The sequence below is a fragment of the Saccopteryx bilineata genome, chromosome 12, assembly GCF_036850765.1.
Source record: "Saccopteryx bilineata isolate mSacBil1 chromosome 12, mSacBil1_pri_phased_curated, whole genome shotgun sequence".
NCBI lineage: Eukaryota > Metazoa > Chordata > Mammalia > Chiroptera > Emballonuridae > Saccopteryx > Saccopteryx bilineata.
In genome coordinates, this window is record NC_089501.1 from 27,597,642 (window position 1) to 27,614,281 (window position 16,640).

At 40.4% G+C, this 16,640-nt stretch overlaps 1 protein-coding gene across 2 annotated transcripts in view; it reads right to left on the reverse strand.

Moving 5' to 3' along the window:
- MED23 (mediator complex subunit 23) overlaps nt 1-12,921 on the reverse strand; it is a 42,573-nt gene extending 29,652 nt beyond the window's left edge. The window contains exons 1-10 of one of the 2 annotated variants that reach the window (XM_066248003.1): nt 12,638-12,921; nt 12,281-12,312; nt 12,028-12,115; nt 9,555-9,679; nt 8,458-8,569; nt 6,920-7,018; nt 5,924-6,025; nt 5,238-5,307; nt 2,371-2,483; nt 351-446 (exon numbers count right to left, since the gene is read on the reverse strand). In XM_066248003.1, the coding sequence (XP_066104100.1) occupies nt 351-446; nt 2,371-2,483; nt 5,238-5,307; nt 5,924-6,025; nt 6,920-7,018; nt 8,458-8,569; nt 9,555-9,679; nt 12,028-12,115; nt 12,281-12,312; nt 12,638-12,685 (885 nt within the window). In that variant the 5' untranslated portion in view covers nt 12,686-12,921. The remainder of the gene's footprint in view (nt 1-350; nt 447-2,370; nt 2,484-5,237; nt 5,308-5,923; nt 6,026-6,919; nt 7,019-8,457; nt 8,570-9,554; nt 9,680-12,027; nt 12,116-12,280; nt 12,313-12,637) is intronic. The other variant, XM_066248004.1, reaches the window with a different exon arrangement.
- Nucleotides 12,922-16,640: the final 3,719 nt, after the last annotated feature.

A 16,640-nucleotide genomic window follows, 5' to 3' on the forward strand; every position in this document is an offset into this window, starting at 1 on the left:
ACTAAGGGTTATAAAAAAAGACACCCAAACAACAAACACTCAAAAAGTAAAAAATTATGGTTCAGTCATGTGTAGGTTTCTCTGGCAAAAGGTATACTTGAAACTGGCCTTATAGAAAAAAAAGCAATGCAAAATAAACCAACTTTTAAGAATCTCCTTTTTAATTTAAACATTTTAAAGTAATATATATATATATATATATGATAGCAACAATACTTGTTTAATAAATCTTTTTTTTAAAATCACCAAATAGTTTTTAACTGTTTTGCTCAGCTAGCTATAGCAAAGAAAAGAGAAAAGAATAGTGCAGATTCTACGCAGTTTACTAGGTTTCCAGCATAGTACAGTACCTGCTTATTTAAACCTAGCATATTGCAGACCATATCCCTGGAATAAGGTTGCTCCAATACATATCTCAACAAAGCAGTCTGTGGTTCAAACAGATCCTTTAAAGAAAATTAAAAAAAAAAAATTATTGCTTCAAGATCAAAGTAAATGGTAATTCAAATAATTTGAAATTGGGATCAAAAAAACCTCTAAAGGCACTTGTTACCTGACACAGTAGACAGTATCTAGTGAGAAAAAATCATAGGATTTTAGTGCTTGCAATTAATCTGTTGCCACTCCTTATTTATAAGTGATAACTGAGGCAAAGGGACTTGCCCGAAGTCTAAGAGTATAAACTTAGAAATGACTTCAGCTAGTCTCATGAAAGTCTTAAGCATCACTGTAAGAAAAGGATTTTCTGCTCAGAAATCTAATGAAAGAGATATGGAAGCAGTTTCCAATCACTCTCATAGATCTGAAAACACACAATTTCCAAATTTGGAGAGGACACCTGACTTGATAGCGTGGGTTTAAGAGTACAGGTTCTGGACTCATCACGTCTGAGTTCAAATTCTGATTCTGTCACTTCCTAAACATGGGGCCTTAGTCAAATTACTCCCCACTCTGCGTCACAGTTTCATCGTCTGTATAATGGAGATACTAATATGATGGTAAAGAATAAGGATTTTGCAAAGTAACGCTTTGAGAACACTGCCTGGCATGTACTGAGCACACAATAAATGTATCTGCTTTCACTGGTACTGCTGTCATGACGACAGTCAGTTCGGGTGAGTTTCCCACTTCCCCACGTTCCACAGCTTTCTGAGTAACATGGCAGGAGCTCAGACTGTCCCTCACCATCACCAGTTCCCCAACCTCACTTTCGGACCAGCTTCCTCATCACTCTACGAATCACTCACAGGAACACCCTCTCCTATACTCTGTTCTGTTATCACTCCAACCCCCAACATAATATAGTGATCTTTCAAATTTCATTACAGCTTTATGTCTTTACCTCATGCTTCATTTTAGTAATATTTGTGGAGTTTATTTTCCATTGAGAATTTTCTGTTCTACTTTTGTCCCATCATCCCCTTTAAAAAAAAAAATCTAACAAATAGGAGGCTCATTCTTCAAATTTTAAGGACATTGCAAATTCATTTTTGGTCCTCCCTTTGTAATGGAAGGATGAAAACAAAAAATCAATTTAAAAAGTCCGTTTCTAACTCCACGTGCTTTGCCAGAGGTGGGCCACTGGGGCACAAACACCTGAAATATCCCAAACCAGAGTCTAAGTGGACGCTGGAATCACGCATTAAACCATACAATATCTGTCATTAGATATTTACTTCAGTATACAGTGTGTCCGTAAAGTCATGGTGCACTTTTGACCGGTCACAGGAAAGCAACAAAAGATGATAGAAATGTGAAATCTGCACCAAATAAAAGGAAAACTCTCCCAGTTTCATACCCATTCAGTGCAGTTCGATGTGGGCTCATGCACAGATTTTTTAGGGCTCCTTAGGTAGCTATCCCGTATAGCCTCTACAGACTCGTCACTGACTGATGGCCTACCAGAAAGGGGTTTCTCCACCAAATTGCCGGTTTCCTTCAACTGCTTATCCCACTGACTAATGTTATTCCTATGTGGTGGCGCTTCGTTATAAACGCGCCAATATTCATGTTGCACTTTGGTCACGGATTCGAATTTAGCGAGCCACAGAACACACTGAACTTTCCTCTCTACCGTCCACATCTCAACTGGTAATGGCTCGTGGGCTGCTCCACTGTATACACGGTGTTACGTCATCATCTGCGCATGCACACATGCTGCCACATCTTCCTACAGAAACTGGGAGGGTTTTCCTTTTATTTGGTGCAGATTTCACATTTCTATCGTCTTTTGTTGCTTTCCTGTGACCGGTCAAAAGTGCACCGTGACTTTACGGACACACTGTATGTAGAGACAATTGAGCATGACACATCATATAATCCAGGTCGAAGACTATTAGGCCAAAAGTTCCATTACATTTAGCAACATACCTTATCATATGGCAAAAGACCTTTCAAAGGAAAACGAAGAGTTGCAGGATCCAATTTCCATGAATTACAAATGGCACCTGAGTTATTTACAACTGGCAGAAGGCTGCAGCGGCCTGTACGTATTACAAAAATGTTTTTAAGTAAATATGAACACAGCAATGCCTGTACCTTCGTTCGCTCTACAAATATTTAATGACTATCTATGCTGAACCAGACTCTGGCTTAAAAAATATTCTATTAGATAAAAGTTTGGAAATTTTCTTTCATTGTTTTTAAACCAGATGGTTGGAGACCAGTTTTCTTACAGCAATATAATGTTATAGTAATTAAATATATAGAAACAAAAAAATATAGAATATAGAAATAAATTAGGATATAACATTAAAAGCCATTAAGGCAAGTGAAAAAGGCTATGCTGTCTGGGTAAGTATTAATGGAGTGTGTACCGACAGGCAGACTCTGCCTTTCGTGCAGGGCCTAGTTAGAGTGTGTGAAGTCATAGGTAGATAAAAAACAGCCAGGTGTGAAAACTCTGTAGGTTAACGTAAACAAGAAGCTTCTCTAGGAACACCTTAAAAGTGGCTTGATGTGACACTTCACTAGATTAACATAAAAAGGGCTCCCTGCTAGGAACTCCCAAAAAGGTGGTTTGAGGTGATAATCCTGTAGATTGACAACTGTTAGGAGAAATAGGCCAGAAAAAGGCACTAAACTAAGGCCCTCCGCCCCATGCTGCGGTAGTGGCCCAGACTCCCACGTGAACATGGACTGTCTCCACACCGCTCTGAGCTCTGACCAAGAACAGCTGAGAGGAGCACGCCCACAGGGCCCCCTTAAGCTGAACCCAGGCACACCAAAAGGATTTGTGAGAAATAAACTTCCTATGTGATACTTGCAATTAATCTGTGTGGTCTTTCCTCCGGTGGCAGTTGGTCTCAGCACTGATAAGTAGAATCCTCAAGAGTAGTCTCAAGGAGGCTGCCAGCCCTGCTGTTAAGCCGGGGTGCCCTACTGTGCCGGAAGTAGAATCCGGAATGACTGATCTACATAGAGCTCAGGCTCTCCTGGGACAAGTTTGTAAGGTTGTGAACATACTGTGGGCCTGAAGGTATCCACAAAGTCTGACACAAATTGGTACAGGCCTTCAAAACTCAAAAATGTTGTATTTGCCCTGGCCAGGTAGTTCAGAGCATTGTTCTAACATGCCAAGGCTGTGAATTTAATCCCTGGTCAGGGCACATAGAAGAATTAACCAATGACTTCATGAATAAGTAGAACAACCAATCAATGTCTCTTTCCTGCCTTTCTCGCTCTCTAAAATTAAAAAAAAAATTTAATGTTGTATTTGTCCAAGTATCTAGGATAAAGGTCATCCAGGGGGTCAATTCCAGCTTGCTACCTATTTTTATAAAGTTTTATTGGATCACGGCTGCTTTCACACCACAATGGCAGGATTGAGTAGCTGCAACAGACTGAATAGTCCACAAAACCTAAAATACTTACTATATAGAAGTAAATAAATACCAATATTTATAGACCACTCTCGTGTAGGGCCAACATGATTAACTTCCACCATGATGCTCCTAGAAGCCTTCGATGTAGAATCTGTAGCACATACAACTGTGGAATGCATATTGGCACTTGGATGGCCGGCCCATGGGTACCTCGAGCTCAACACGTGTTAAACTGAATCCATTGTTATCCGTTACAAACCCGCACCACTTTCATAGTTCACTAAATACCACTATCCACTCAGTTACAGAAGCCAGAGCCTGAGGATTATCTGTGTAGTGTGTATTTAGTTTGTTTTTGCATTTAAGTGTCCAGAATAGCACCTGGCTCACAGAAAGTGCTATTGTCTAAATAATGGTCTATATCCCCAGACAGTTCTGAGGCCACCATAATTTCTAGAAATAATTCAGGAATATATATGGACACGGCAAAAACTGCCAAATCACATCCTTATTTTTAAATTTTATTTATTTAATTTTATTATTTTTTTGTGACAGAGACAGAAAGAAAGACAGGGACAGACAGATAGGAAGGGAGAGAGATGAGAAACATCAATTCTTTGTTGTGGCACCTTAGTTGTTCATTGATTGCTTTCTCCTATGTGCCTTGACCGAGGGGGCTACAGCAGAGCAAGTGACCCCTTGCTCAAGCCAGTGACCCTGGGCTCAAGCCAGCCACCTTGGGCTTCAAGCCATTGACCTTTAGGCTCAAGCTAGCGACCACTGGGTCATGTCTATGATCTCATGCTCAAGCCAGTGACCCTGTGCTCAAGCTAGTGAGCCATGCTCAAGCCGGATGAGCCCACACTCAAGCTGGTGACCTTGAGGTTTTGAACCTGGGCCCTCCACGTCCCAGTCCAATGCTCCATCCACTGCGCCACCACCTGGTCAGGCACATGCTTATTTCTAAAAGAAAATTCTGAGAATATAACAAAACATGAAAATATGAAAAATAGAATAAATGAAATAGAGAGCAAAGGTAGGAACTGGGATGGCCTGAAGAGCCCAACAGTCCTGTGCACTGTGGCCACCGAGGGGCAGATATGTCAAGACTTCAATCACTTAGAGAGTCCTCGGTGCTTTACTAGCTCTACTGCAAGCTCCCTGTAATCAGCAGAAAACAGATCTTCTGGAATGATTGTATCTGAAGCTCAGACCCAGTCCAGACATCTGCTCTCCCCTCCCTTCACTCAGCACACAAAGTACCTGAAACAAGTAAAGGCTATTATTAAGCTCCTAGAGAGTCACTAAAATGACAAGCCACCACGACATGTAATAAGATACTGTCAACTTTGTTCCATAGTCAGATCGTTAAAAATTACACACTATTTAGTGTATTTTAAATTATAATCCTACCACAAATGGAGTTTATCCTTGCTGTGGGCCTGAAGGTATCCACAAAGTCTGATACTAGGTTTCCAAGTAACTAAAAACAAAACAAAAACAAATAAGTATAAAAATAAAATCAAGACTGCTCTAAATATAATGAGCATTTACATAAAATGAGATAGTATGTAAAGATTATAAAGCCTGCACATCAAAATTACTCAAAGGTTAGTTCTCTTTTGCTGCCTTCTAAACAATTACAGTTCTTCTGTCTCTGAATTAAGCCAAGTCATACCACAATGTACTTAGTTATTTGATGAAGCTATGTATATTTTATAACACGGTACATAAACTATCACAACAGGACAGCAGAGAAATGGAATAGAAAATACTGATAAAAAATACATAGTATCTAAGGATAAAAGTGACCATTTTAAAAGTAAGCACAAAAAATAAGATTAATATAACTACTTTTTATAAAACATTGCTATTAAAAAATTTGGACTCTGGCTAGATAGCTCTGTTGGTTAGAGCATCGTCCCAATATGCCAAGATTGCTGATTCGATCCCTGGTCAGGGGCACATATAAGAATCAACTAATGAATGTTATATAAATAAGTGGAACAACATATCAATGTTTTTTCTTCTTTTTCTCCCTTCCACTCTTGCTAAATCAATTAAACATTTTTTTTTAATTTGGAAAATATCAAATTTACCCAGTGTGGAAGTTTTCCCTCAGGATATAATTTTCTGATCTCTGTGACTGCAAAATAGGCTGGTAACAAACAGGCATTTCTTTCCAAGATATATGCGATAACCTAAGAAAAATAAAAGGGATATGTTATTATTCTTAGCTAGTCCCACAGATGAACCCTTTAAATACATTAAAAAGGAGAAATATTTTTTTATGAAATTACTGGGTTTAAAATACCATAAAGGAATTCATTTATATGTGAAGAATCTCTAAAACTGAAGATTAATAAATAATGGAATGTACTGCTGATGGTTAGTAAATAACATTAAAAATGCTTTAAATGTTGGTAGACTACAAGAGAGCAGTAGACCAAAGTAACAGTTCTTGCAACATTAGTTACAAAACACAAAGATCCTTTAAGTGGTCCATAGGCTGGCATCTTGTAATGGCTGAAAATACTTTAATAGCTATGTTGTTGTTTTCACAATTAAAACCCACAAATTAATTAAAATATAAAGAAGTGAAACAGCACCTGTAATACTAAAGGAGATTGTTGGGCATGCCCTCCCTCCCAGCTGCACGCCCACACCTTTCTTCCTTCCCACGCATGCATCTCCTAAATTCTAAGGGGCACCATGAGACCTGCAACCAGGGGAGCAGTGGGCAGCGGCAGCTCAGCCTGGGCTAACCCCCGAACCTGTCACCAAGGCCCCCTTTCTCTGACTTCCCAGTGAGCCCAGGCAGCCCCACCCAGGCCCACTTCTTTTCTGTAACATTGCTAGGGAGCCAAAGCAGCCCGCCGAGGCTCTCCTGGTGCTTCTATCCTAAGCCCTTCCTGGTTTCACTGTCCCCAGCTTTAATAAAGTTCCTCTCAAAATCATCACCAACGACAAAATGATTTATATAGAAGTAAACAAATGGAACATCCCACAGATTACCATACGCTTTAAAAGCACAGAACTGTAGAAAATGAGCTTTTGAAGTTATGACCAATGTACTGCAACCATGTTTAAATTACCTCTCTTGCTGCTAGAAGCTGCTGTACAACAGCTGAGCTCACTGTATTGGGAATTGTCAAGATTTTCTCCAAAATCGCTTTTAAGAGATCTCGAACACCCTGATATCAGAAAAAAGTCACAGGTTAAAACTAAGCAATGTCCTCTGTGCTAGTTATATATCTGAAGCTTTCAAGATTGCACTACACACTCAGGAAAAAAATTTCCTTCAAAGTCACACCGTCAATTTTTCTTAATCAGAGCTAATATTCAAGTCCTTGACATTAACCCAACAGATGAGTCATGTTCCCAAAGAGAATTCTAAAGAACGCATTGATACATTAATGAACAAAGAAGGTCACTAATAAATAAAAATTAAACTTTCCACAATCTTCTAAGCCTTTTTGACCTTAATAATATTAAAAGAGTTTCTAGTTATGAAGTTCAAAAAAGCTTGACTTGGGCTTACAGACAGAAATTTATTTGAATAGAACTTGAAAACAGTCTGAAAATATGGACAAAAATATTAAGCTTCCTGGCAGATGTCCCTTTCTGCTCACACCCTTTGGTATATTCTAATTTTAATGTCCATTTTCATCTACCACATACCTTAATCCTTCAAATTTATCTAACAAGGTTATTCTGTTGGATCATTCATTCTCTTATATCTATTACAAATTGCATTATTTCAGAACAGAATCTAATATTTAGAGAAGAAATTTCATTCAATAAGCATTTATTGAGTATAACCAATGTGTTGAATCTTGTAAAAAAGATAAAACACATACACGAGAGAAATCAGAAACAATATAAAGGGTTATGTAAATAAAAAGGTAAAAACTGCATATTAACCTGCTGAAGAAACTGAACTATAAGAGAAAATAATCAGAAAAAGGTATAGATTTAATTTTGTATTAAATCATAATTCAAATAAATGATTATCAATTAAGTTATTTTAGATTAGAGAAAATACGGACATAAAGCACAGGGTCAGGTATTGGCAGTTCTTTCAAAAAGGACAATAACAAAAGTGGCTGGAATGAAGCAGAACGGCTTCCGCAGCTACTGGAATCCTGAGCTGTATTAGGAGACACAATTAGAGTACATGCTGTTGTTTTTGGTCAAGAGCAGAGCGCTGCTGATACTAGTTAGGGAAGGGCACGTGTACAAGGAAGGTCCAGGTAGACGTGAAGAAGGGCTTGCTCCCTTCATCAGTTATGTCTACATCTCTTCTAAGTTCCACACACCCTTCCTCTGTGACGTCATTTGAAAGGTTCCCCAACATCATAAAATCTGTGGCATGAACAAACTCAAGGTCTGCTAGGCAACTTCCCCACTCATCAAAAAAACATACTAGCCACCTGCATTTTTATGTTGGGAGGAAAACAGGAAGCTGTAGGAAACACTGAGTAATTTTAAATCCCTTCAGGAAATAAGCAACACAATATACATTTTGTAAGTGCTTCTACTTCAACTTCTCCCATCTGAAATTAAGATATATACAAACTGAACAATTAATCTTGACTGAAAGCGATTATTTTTTATAATTAGGAAAAAATACCTTATAATCTACTCCACCAATTATTTTCCGAACCAGTTTAAATGTTAGGGCCCAAAGCTGTGTTCTTTCCCATTCAAGAGTATCGGAGTTTATCAGGGATTCACAAACCAACCTAGAAAAAAAATACTCATTCCAATTATACGATAGAATTTTGCAAGTTCTCTAATAGCTAAGGTCTGTATACATGGGATATTATATTTGCCATATTATTTTTCATAAAAGTACATTATTATTCAAACATACTTTTAAAAAATATGTATAGTATTTTACATAATTCACTTGTATGGAAGAATAAACATAAAGTAAAACAAATAACACTCATTATGCTATATTTTTACTAGAAAGAAATCTATCAAAAGATAGATGGTTAAATGTTTACTATCTATCGGCCTGTGGCAGATTATATTTTTCCAAGATGACTGCAACATGATTTTTGATCCTTATACTCTTCTGAAATGTGACATTGGTGATATTTCTCCTGTGCAGAGGTTGGAGGAGAGTCTACATTCTCTTCCCTTAAACCTGGACAGGCCAAAGGCCACGGCAAAAGGGATGCTGTATGGCACCCAAAGCAAGATGATACAGTTTCTGTCCAGCCCTCTTTTGAATGGTTGCTCTTGGCATCCACCATGCTTTGAGAAAGTCCAGGCCACACAGAGAGAGCATGTGCAGGTTCCAGCCGACAGCCCCAACTGAGGTCTCACAGATAACCCGACATCAATCACCAGACTGGGGAAGCCTTTGTCATGATCCAGTCCTGGCTACTATCTGACTGTAATCATGAAACCCTGAGAATAAAGCTGCCTAGTCAGCCTAGTCAACCACTGTTAACCATGAGTGGTAATAATAAAACGATTATTATTGTTTAGGGCATGAAGTGTTGAGGTGCAACAAAAGTTAAATAGAATAACCTCATCAAAGTGAGTGACTTGAGCTCCTGGGATAAAAGGCAAAACCGGCCTGTTTTTGAGCTTTGAGTACACAATTATACCTAAAACCTGAGGTATTATGAAGGATTGCTTGTTGAAACTAACTTCTTTCCAAGCATTAATAAAAAAGAAAATTCTTGTATTGCTCACACCCCCCATTACACATACCTGGGTGGAAGAAGACCCGTCTCAACTGCCATTGCTAAGCAGTCGTAAAGGAAAGAAATTCTTTTAGGACTATGCTGGCCATGAATAAATTTAACAATCCACTGGATGCACTGTTCATGAGAGTCCTGAAAAATTAGAAAATAATTATATTTTAAGCCTCAAGTTAACCTTGTAATTAACAAACAACTAATACTACACCAGGGAGTATATCAAGATTATGAATGAGATGCTCTACTATAAATATTCCTGGATGAAGACAATTTAAAAAAATGTTAAAAAATCAGATTTAGTATTTCAATTATATTAAACTTAAAACCCGACAATTATATCGATTAAACTACCATTTTTTTTTAAATTTTATTTATTCATTTTAGAGAGGAGAGAGATAGGGAGAGAGAGAGAGAGAGAGACAGAGAGGCGGGGGGAGAGAGACAGGGGGGAGGAGCTGGAAGCATCAACTCCCCTATGTGCCTTGACCAGGCAAGCCCAGGGTTTCGAACCGGCGACCTCAGCATTTCCAGGTCGACGCTTTATCCACTGTGCCACCACAGGTCAGGCTAAACTACCATTTTTATTACATCAGACCTCCTAAAGGAGTAAGATATCATTGACATATTCATGGTCAATAGAAGACTCTCACACAGATTGTGTAAGGCTTTGTAGGCAGTGACCTATTTAATGGCAGATATAAATATTCCTGTCGCTGGGGGAAAAATTCATTATGGGTTAGTACATGTGACTCATGAGAATTTAGTACGAATCTAATCCTTAAGAGCCCAACCAAATATGAATGCAATGACACAGCAAATTTCTAGGCTTCCATAAGAACTTTAAACCTGATACAGAAATGTAGTGCCACGTCAAAGTCTGTCTTCTAGAATATCCTCAAGATACCCTAGATATCTTGGAAATCCTGGAGATTTCCTAGAGGAAAGCCTGTGTCCCTTTCCTCTGCACTATCACTGTCCCACCTAAATACTTCTATTGTTGGCTGTATCACACAGGTTTAGAAATATCTATTTTCTTCCTGGATCCACATTAGAATATAAGTCTTAAGACAAGGGCCATACCTTACCTCATAAAACACATTTAATGAATTATTAAAATTTTTAAATATTTTCAAAATTTGTTCAACAATACTCAAGAGAATACAAAATAAAATTATATTGAGATAAAATTTCTTATGTTTTAGATTGGCAAAAATGAAAAAGTTTATTAACACTCTATCATGAAGCTATTGGGATATATACTCTCAGACATTGCTAATCAGAGTATAAACTGGTGACCCTAATGGAAAGCTACTAGGCAATTTCTATAAAAATTACAAATAAATATACCCTCTGACCTAGCAATACTACTTTCAGGGATTTGTTCTATGTCCATATATAATATCATTCATTTTGCATTGTTTAATGTAGAAAAGGTAAGAAGCAACCTAAAAGTCAGTGGGAGACTGGTTAAATAAAGGAAGGTACAGCCAAAACAATGAAATATTTTATGCTGCAAGACAGGAAGAAAGGCAGAAATTTTAACTGTTAGTGGATTGCTGTAGACTTACTTTCAGAATTTTTTAAGGGAAAAAAAAACAAGGTGGGAATGAACAATGTACATAGTATATGATCATTCTACAGAAGTGATTCTCTGTGTATAAAACACCTCTAGAAGGGAGCATAAACTGAACATGCTGGCTTCAGACAGACAATCAAACAGGTAACTAAGCTAAGAGAGACGAAAGGCAAACTATTAATCGGTCCTCCTTTTTGTACTTTTTGCATTTGACACCATATGAATATATTACCTATTAAAACACTTGGAAAATGAATGTATCGACATTATGTGATCCATGTCTGAGTAGCAAGTCTTATCAGCACCTCAACCGAAAACACTGTCCTACCCATAAAGAACCATGAGAAGAAAATGCACTACTGGAACACAAACTCTTTAAAAACCACACACTTTGTATCTCTGTACATTTCCTGGTGACTGTTGGTCTTTGTTACTAAGATTCACTACTCTTTTCCTCCTTTTTTATCATATCTTTATATCCTTATTACAAAATCATTGTATCCTTATTGTAACATTTTGGTATCTTTAATATAGTATCTTCATTATACTGTGCCGATTCCTTTGTTGAGCAAATGAATGGAATTTTTACCCTTTGTAATCCCTAACGCAGTTATTTTCAAGTGCACCAGATAAATCAGAGTAGGATGAAAACAGTGTTATACAGCCTAACAGGGGGCCGAGTTTTAACCTCTCACACTATGCTGTCATCAACTTGACCTCTCAACTCAGGTTTTCCACTGGAAGAATACACACTGGAACAAACGCAAACCAGAATGGACAAATAAAAGACGATGACAACTTCATCTCTCCTTGCCCAGAAAAACCTCAACAAGCAACATTAAAGTAAATGTCAAAAAAAAAAGGTGTCAAAAATCACATCTGATTGCATAAAAAATAGAGTGCTCACCTGAGGAAGACCACTCCAAAACTGTCTGAAGGCCCCCAAGCAGCTAATGAGTTTTGTTTTTTCATCTTCAGGGGTGTCCATAAACATTCTAGAACCAAAAATCACATCGTTTGCCATTGGTTTGGAGACGGTAATTCAACCTCAACCTAACTGGAATAGTGGATCTTACTAACCTTCAAGGCAAAACGAAGCAAAATCTTAACCCATTTTTGTGTTCCCGTGAAAACACAAAACTCTGCCCTGATATACTCACCCAGGGAAAGCCTCTTCTATAATTTCGGTTTTCTGTAAAGAAAAAGAACAACAAAAGAAAACGATGTGAATTCAAGAAAGAGAGAGAGAGAGAGAGAGAGAGAGAGAGAGAGAGAGAGAGAAAGAGAGGCCTCCTCGAGCCACCTGTTACCACGCAGCTCGGGCAAGGCGCCCCCGCCACCTGCCCAGCCTGTCACGGCGGGGGCTGTGGATGCCGAGGGGACTCAGAATGTGACAGCGGTGTGAGCATCGCTGGACCTCGGCGCGCGCGCGGTGTCACAACAAAGGCGCGGCGGCCGAGAAGCTACCCGCGCAGGTCCTCGCTCCGCGGCCCCGGCTCCCTGGCCCGTCCACTCACCACCACCTCCTCGAAAATGCTCTGCAGTTGCGTCTCCATCTGCACCATCGCCCCCGCCTTCCGCGGGCGCCCGGCGCGCGGCTCGGGGTCCGGGCCGAGCCCCCGCAGTCGGCCCGCAGAGGGGCGGAGACGCCCGCAGGACGGCGCGGGAGGGACAGCGTCGCCTCGCACTCCCAGCGCTTAGCTGACGGAGTCCCCTCTGGGGCCCGGCAAACCACCCCGGCCTGCACGGAAGAGCCGGGAAGTGCCTGGTGTCCCTGGGTGCCTAAACCCCAGAAACCAAGAACTCAGCCATATGGTTCCGCCAGAGGGGAAGGACGGCGCGCGAGCCGGACGAGAGCGCCCCCAAGTGGAGTCTTGAGCTTAAATCAGCCAACAGCATTGTCGGCTGCAGGCCGCCACCTGCCGGCTAGAGCGGGATTGACTTCCTCCTCCAGGCTCAAGTATTGGGAAAGGAAAAGAGCTTTGGAGCTCAAGGGCTGCTGCGGACTGCAGGCTGTGTTTCTGCTGTAATCTGCCTGAGTCAACCCCATGATGCCTGGGAGCTGCTAACCTGTAGCTCTGTCTGCAGAGTGGAGCTAGGAGTTGAAATCACACTTTTCTTGACCACAGAGAACATGTCTTCTCAATTATAACCCAGTACAATGCTGGACACATAGCATGTTTTCAGAGAAAATGGGGGGGGGGGGGGGGGGGGGGGAGAAACACATTATTATTGCTTTTTAATTAGAATAATAATATCATTTTAGTTATAATAATCTAAAAATAATAATATTGATCAGTTAGTGAATACCTATAGCCTATTTGTTGGGGTAGAGGTCGAAAGGGTGGCAAAGAGGAAGGCTGATCCCCCTGGCATGGTCAGAGCAGACGCCTAAGTGCACTGACTGCTGCACTCCTCACCATTTTATTTCTTCCAGCATCAGTTTAACATATTCTAGGAACCTAGTCCACCTCTTTCAAGCTGATTTAGGGATCTCTTCTTTATCTTCAGGTAATACTTCTGTGATTTACTAGTAGAGTGTTTAATTTTTGTTGTTGTTGTTTTTTGTTTGTTTGTTTTTTGTATTTTTCTGAAGCTGGAAACGGGGAGACAGTCAGACAGACTCCCGCATGCGCCCGACCGGGATCCACCCGGCACGCCCACCAGGGGCGACGCTCTGCCCACCAGGGGGCGATGCTCTGCCCCTCTGGGGCGTTGCTCTGCCGCGACCAGAGCCACTCCAGCGCCTGGGGCAGAGGCCAAGGAGCCATCCCCAGCGACCGGGCCATCTTTGCTCCAATGGAGCCTTGGCTGCGGGGGGGAAAAGAGAGACAGAGAGGAAGGGGGGGGGTGAAGAAGCAAATGGGCGCTTCTCCTGTGTGCCCTGGCTAGGAATCGAACCCGGGTGCCCCGCACGCCAGGCCGACACTCTACCGCTGAGCCAACCGGCCAGGGCCTAGAGTGTTTTATTTATGGAATATTTTTCTACCCTTTGCTTAGTGCTAGACACGGTGTTAGGTATTTATTGAACTAGCCCTGGCCAGTTTGCTCAGTGATAGAGCATCGCCAGTGTGTGGATGTCCCAGGTTCGATTTCCAGCCAGGGCACACAGGAGAAGGGACCATTTGTTTCTCCATCCCTCCCCCCTTTCCTTCTCTCTAGCTCTCTCTTCCCTTCCCACAGCCATGGATTGGTTGGAGTAATTTGGCCCTGGATGCTGGGGATGGCTCCATGGCCTTGCTTGACTACTGAGCAATGGAGCAATGGCCTCAGATGGACAGAGCATTGCCCCATATGGGGCTTGTGGGGTGGATCTGGATTGGGTACATGTGAGAGTCTGTTTCTCTGCCGCCCTGCTTCTCACTTAAGGGGAAAAAAAAGGTATTTAATGAACTATTGCAGTAATAAGTTTTGCAGACTACCCAAACTAGAGTGATGACAGAGCTAGAATTATTAAAATCAAATTTCCCTAACAATCTATTGGGTTATTTTTGTATGCTAAACAAATTATCTTACAGTATTATGGATTACCATTAATCAAATACTCTTCTAAAACATTTTTCATTTACTATCAAGCAGTTTTTCATACTTTCAGTCTGTGTCCAAATCAGTGTATTCTCAGCAAATGCCAGCTAATTAAAAAGGTAAAATTAATTAAAAAGTGAAATAGAAAAGAATTGTATTTTTTGCCATAATCAAATACACATTAATTTTATTTTATTTTTTGCAAGAGAGAGAGAGGAAGGGAGAGAAGAATAAAGAGAGATGAGAAGTATCAACTTGTAATGGCAGCACTTCAGTTGTTCATTGATTCCTTTTCATATGTGCCTTGACTGGGAGCTTCAGCTGAGCCAGTGTCCCCTTGCTCAAGCCAGCAACCTTGGTCTTCAAGCCAGTGACCTTTGGGCTCAAACCAGTGACCATGGAATCATATCTAAGATCCCACGCTCAAGCTGGCGACCCTGAGCTCAAGCTGTGAGGCTGCGCTTAAGCTGGTGACCTCAGAGTTTTGAACCTGGGATCTCAGCATCTCAGGTCTACGCTCCAACACTGGTCAGGCGATACATACTAACTTTTTTTTTTTTTAAGATTTTATTTATTCATTATAGAGAGGGGGGAGAGAGAGAGAGAGAGAGAGAGAGAGAACGGGGAGCAGCAGGAAGCATCAACTCCCATATGTGCCTTGACCCGGCAAACCCAGGGTTTTGAACTGGCAACCTCAGCGTTTCCAGGTTGACGCTCTATCCACTGCGCCACCACAGGTCAGGCACGACATTAACTTTTAAATCATGCTTGCTGATGCTTTATTCATTGAATAAAAACTGACCATTCCTGCCCTGGCCAGATGGCTCAGTTGCTTGGGGCATCCTCCCAAGGCACTGAGGTTGTTGGTTCCCCCCTCACCCCCTGGTCAGGGCACATGCAGGAGCAGTTTGATGTTTCTGTCCCCCCCTCTCTCCCTTCCACCCTCTCTAACATCAACAAATAAAAATTTAAAAATATTGACCATTTTTAGAACTTCTTAATAAAATTTCTGATATTAATTTTAAATTTCTTTTCTTATTTATTGATGTTAGAGAGAGAGAGAAAGGGAGAGAGAGAGAGAAGAATCCATCTGTTGTTTCACTTATTTATGCATTCATTGGTTAATTCTTATATGTGCCCTGACCGGGGATGGAACCTGCAGCCTTGAGGTATAGGAAAGACGCTCTAACCAACTGAGCAACCCGGCCAGGGCCCCTGAAATTAATATTTAAAATTGATGTATAATTGGCCTGACCTGTGGTGGCGCAGTGGATAAAGCGTCGACCTGGAAATGCTGAGGTCGCTGGTTCGAAACCCTGGGCTTGCCTGGTCAAGGCACATCTGGGAGTTGATGCTTCTAGCTCCTCCCCCCTTCTCTCTCTCTGTCTCTCTCACCTCTCTCTCCCTCTCTGTCTCTCGCTCTCTCTCTTTCCTCTCTAAAAATGAATAAATAAATAAAAACATTTAAAAAAATAATAAAATAAATGAGTACTTAAAAAAAAATCGATGTATAATTTATATACGATAAAATGAGTAGTTTTTTGAAATGCATAAATTTTAAATGTACAAGTTTGTGAATTTTGATAAATGATCACATTTGTTTAATCATACCACTGTCAAGGTCTGCAATATGTCTGTCACCTCGGAAACTTTATGCGGTCTCTTTGCACTCAACCCTCCCCTCAGCAGCAAACACTTTTTAATTTATGTAACCATTAACTAGTTTGCATGTGTTTGAAGTTTATATAATTGGAATCACACAGGATGGTATCCAGCTTCTTTTACACATTATATTTTGAGATCCACCATCTATATTATTCCATTTTATGAATATAATACAGATTACTTATTGAGTCACCACTTGGTAGTGAGGACTTATAAGAACTTTAGTTTCATAACTTGTGAAACAATATTTGGATCTTCTTTTTACATATTGTGGGTGAAAAAAAGGGCTTCTATGTAAAGTGAGTACCTGTACCTCACAAGCTGATCTGA